The 4,042-nt window shown below is 43.3% G+C and overlaps 1 protein-coding gene across 1 annotated transcript; it reads left to right on the top strand.

Moving 5' to 3' along the window:
• The first annotated feature begins 1,432 nt into the window (after positions 1 to 1,432).
• On the top strand, positions 1,433 to 4,028 carry sowahaa (sosondowah ankyrin repeat domain family member Aa). Its single transcript, XM_086013445.1, has one exon. It carries the CDS (start codon positions 1,511 to 1,513, stop codon positions 3,035 to 3,037), a length of 1,527 nt encoding a protein of 508 aa, XP_085869571.1. The 5' UTR covers positions 1,433 to 1,510; the 3' UTR covers positions 3,038 to 4,028.
• The last annotated feature ends 14 nt before the right edge of the window (positions 4,029 to 4,042 follow it).

The raw sequence follows: 4,042 nt of genomic DNA, 5'->3' as shown, positions 1-4,042 counted from the left end.
GTCTTCAAGTCCTTCATTCACAAAAAAACAAAAACAGCATTCAAAACAATGGCAAATGAAAGTCGGACACGTCTTGAAATAGGCTTCATTCATCACATAATTATTTCGTTTGAAATACTAAAGATGATTTACTGATTCGTCTTTGGCGAAGCAGTGTACGACGGGAACTTTCTTTCGTCATAGCCCGTGGTCCGTCCCACTCCCAACATGGCGTCACGTTAGGAACTTCCCACTCCTCGTCCAAAAAGAATGTGAAAGACGTTGCCTGCTGCAAGCCACGACAGGAGCTGGGGAAATATGTGTCACTGGGGGGACATTTGAGCAACAACTCAGGGCTGTTTTCAGGATGTGTTGGTTTATCAAACATATTTGCAATGTAAAAATGCAACTCACAGGTACACCTGCACAATGTTTTTGGGTGGACAAGAGGCATTCGTTGAACTATTTTTTATTGTTATGGTTTCAAACTGGTGTTTCTGATACCTCTTAAGAGTTTTAGGTTTAGTTTTCGTGTTGGAGCTCATTAGAGGGTTCAGCAGGATGAGCGGTATTGGATGGATGGATGGATGATGGATGGATGGATGGATGGATGGATGGAAAACCATGTGTACCTATTTGTTTTAACGATGTAGATTAAAGATTGGTTTTATTGGATAATACTAAAAACGTTGCTCCACCCTTCACAATTGAAAGGTAAGTTTTATTAGGGCCCGAGCAGCAAAAGCTGCAAGGACCCTATTGTTTTTGTTTATTTTATATTTTAAAAAATGTCATTTTTTTCTATTTCCTTGGGTGCGTCTTATAGCTTGAAATGGTCCATGTAATTAAATCTATTTTATTTATTTCAATATTAAATATTGTTATGTTCTATTTTATTTTCATGGATTTATTATTTTTCTTAGAATTCATACAAATGCTAGTCTTGTATCATTTGAAATCATAAAAAAAAAATCATTTACTTCAGGATGTGAAAGGCCAATTTTATGTATTTATTCATTTATTTATTCATGTATTTCTTGATTTTAAATGGGCCTTTTGTTTTGATTCGTCTTATAAATAAGAATTGTATTTTGCTTTATAAATATAGAAAGTCGTGATTTCTAATACATGTAATGGCAAGCTATTTTTTAAATCAAATTCCACATCAATTAACTAACACTTCATTTGTGTTGAATATACTTTTTCGGATACACCTGTAATTACATTACTGTACTCTTATTACACATTGATACGCCTTAGGATGCAAGATTATTTTCCCTTTTTACTTCATACACATGCGTTTGGAAGGCCAGTTCTATATATTATTGTTTTGTCTTTCGGGGAAATAAAATTGTTATTTCAAAGAAAAAGTCGGACAGTAGTTGCTGTTTGTGTATGAAAACGTACTCATGCGAACGACGTCACAAAAAGACGCAGGTAGGCAGGAGGAGGAGCCGGTCAAGGTGCACTAGCAGCTCCACAGGAGAGGAAGCTTCGTCTTTTCCTTCATTTATTTCCTGAAAACAATAAAATGTCGCTGAGCCGGGAGCGCGTTGTGTCAGTACTTCTATCCGAGGGCGGTCGTGTTAGCAAAGCCAAGCTACTGGCGAGCTTTCAAGGCGCGCTCGAGTGTGACGACCGCGACGAGAAGGCTCGCAACAGGGAACTCTTCAAGAGTCTCGTCAACAGCGTCGCCTACGTCAGGCGCGGCGACGATGGCCTCCCGTACGTACTGCTCAAGAAGGCCTACCATCACACAGGGACAACGCAGGAGGAGGAACAGCTTGCGACTGTGAGATGTTCTGGAAGGGAACAGGGGGAGAGCTTGCAGACAGGTGAGCAGAGTCCTTCTGTGAGCTGTTCTGAGCAAGACCAACCTGAGATTAATGTGCACAGCCAACTGGAGACTATGGTAAACACGAAAAGACTTAGGGGACAGGAATTCTGTGTACAGGCAGGGGAGCATGTACAGGGTCCGGCTGAGACCGTTGTGAACGCAAAGAAATGTGCCGGACAAGAACAGAAATGTGAGCCGCACGGTATACTTGAGACTGTTTTGGAGTTAAAGAGCCATGCTGAACAGGAGCAGGGAGGTGACCAGTTGAATCAGAGTCAAGCTGAGACTCTTCGAGACCCAAACGGACATGCTGGACAGGAACAGGAAGATGAGCAAGAACAGCAACGCAGAGAACATCTCTCTCCTTTCGAACTAGCCTTGGAGAGGAGCAAATGTTCCGACATGAGAATCAAGCCGATGCTGAATGTAGAGGTGACTCGCAAACCATACGGTTTACCCCTGAGGATGCCCCCCACGAATGGAGCCGAGGTCCCCAAACCGAAAGTGGACCACGACGAGCCCCCCAAAGCGGATCCATTCCGAAGCAAGGCGAAGACCGCCAAGGTGTCCGACGAGTCCAGAATCCTCTCGGCAGTGCCGCTGGAGCCGTCCGAGCATGAGTGGTTGGTCAAGTGCGCCTCGGGCCACTGGCGTCAGGTCTATGGACTCCTCCTGAGGGACCACCAGCTGGCAGAGAAGCGGGACTTCATGTCAGGGTTCACCGCCCTGCACTGGGCAGCCAAGTGTGGAAACAGCGACATGCTGATGAAGATCCTGGACACGTCCCGACGGGGCGGCACAGACGTAGACGTCAACGCCAAAACCCACGGCGGCTACACGCCCTTACATGTTGCTGCCCTGCACCGGCAGGACTACGTGGTGGCTATGCTGGTGGGCGAATACGGCGCAGACGTGACAGTCCGGGACAACAGCGGCAAAAGGGCGTACCACTACCTGCACCGAGACGCCGCACAGAGCGTCAGGGAGATGCTGGGAGAACCCAAATTCCAGCAAACTCCTGAGAGGCCGGAGGATGCTGAGCTCTTCCCGGAGCTGTCTAAGGGTCTGCATTCCATAAGTCGCCTCTTCCAGCCGCACCTTTCGGCCCAACGGCGGAAGCACAAGCAAAGGCCCGCCTTCTACTCGCTGCGGGATGAGCCCCAAGATCAACAACATGACGTAGCCTTCAGGCAACGGCTCGCTTCGGACGCTTTTGCCTGATTAGTTCTCGTAGGCAGGGACAAAGTAAATCAATTAATACATTGATATCTGGATAGTCGTGGTTCAGCAATCACAAGTTTCTGTGCTGGGACAAAAGCCATCTCTGAAAAAAATAGTGCTTTGGAGCCATTTTGTGACATGTTTTTGCCAGGAACTACAGTATGTTGAACTGACCTTCTGAGGGAAAGCCCAATTGCAGCAGACCCACTTCATCAAAAAATAATTCCACGCAATCAACCTCATTTTAATGGTCATTTAATTGAGTGTTATTGAGTTTATTCAACAGTTAAATTATTTGGACAAAGTAAACATTGATTTTTATCAGTGTGGTAAAATAGCGGTACAAATTATTTGTTTATTACTCTCATCGAACCAGGATGTAGTCTGTTAACACTTTTTTTTGCATCTTTGTGACTTTGCAGAGTTATGCGAATGTGTTGCGTGTGAACGTGATTCAGAAGTTATTCACATGGTTCTCCATAAAGTGTTTTACAATTACTCACTGTCCATGAAGGCATCGTCTCCGTGCAGCAGTGTTAATAATTATGAAATGGATCCGTCGGAACGTCACTATGTTGTTGGGTCATGGAACGGGGATATATATATAAACATTTTGGTCATAATTTATATGTATTTGGAGACTAGGTGATGATCCAAATTAGGATTGTTCTGCCAAAGCTATGTTGTTTATTTTTCTTTGTTTTATATTTGTATTAAAGGGTTGTTGGAATGGATGGACTGTGATAAATATTAAATAATCATAAACATTGTTGAATTAATAATCAATGTAAATTAATCATTCTAACAAAATATTACATTTTTTTAGTATTACTAAATTGTATTTTATGTTATAATTATAACTTGTTTTTTTGTTTTTTTAAATAACGTTATAGTTGAAGAAGTGTCCCCTACTGTTAGCTTGCAAGTTTAGTTTGTCAGTGCGTTGAAGTTCCAGCAGAGGGCGCACAAGACTTCAATAATCCTCCAAGGGCTTTAACTCATACT

This window comes from Filicampus tigris, chromosome 17, assembly GCF_054856515.1.
Source record: "Filicampus tigris isolate MCC_2025a chromosome 17, RoL_Ftig_1.0, whole genome shotgun sequence".
NCBI classification, from domain to species: Eukaryota; Metazoa; Chordata; class Actinopteri; order Syngnathiformes; family Syngnathidae; genus Filicampus; species Filicampus tigris.
This window is presented reverse-complemented; position numbering and strand designations above follow the sequence as displayed.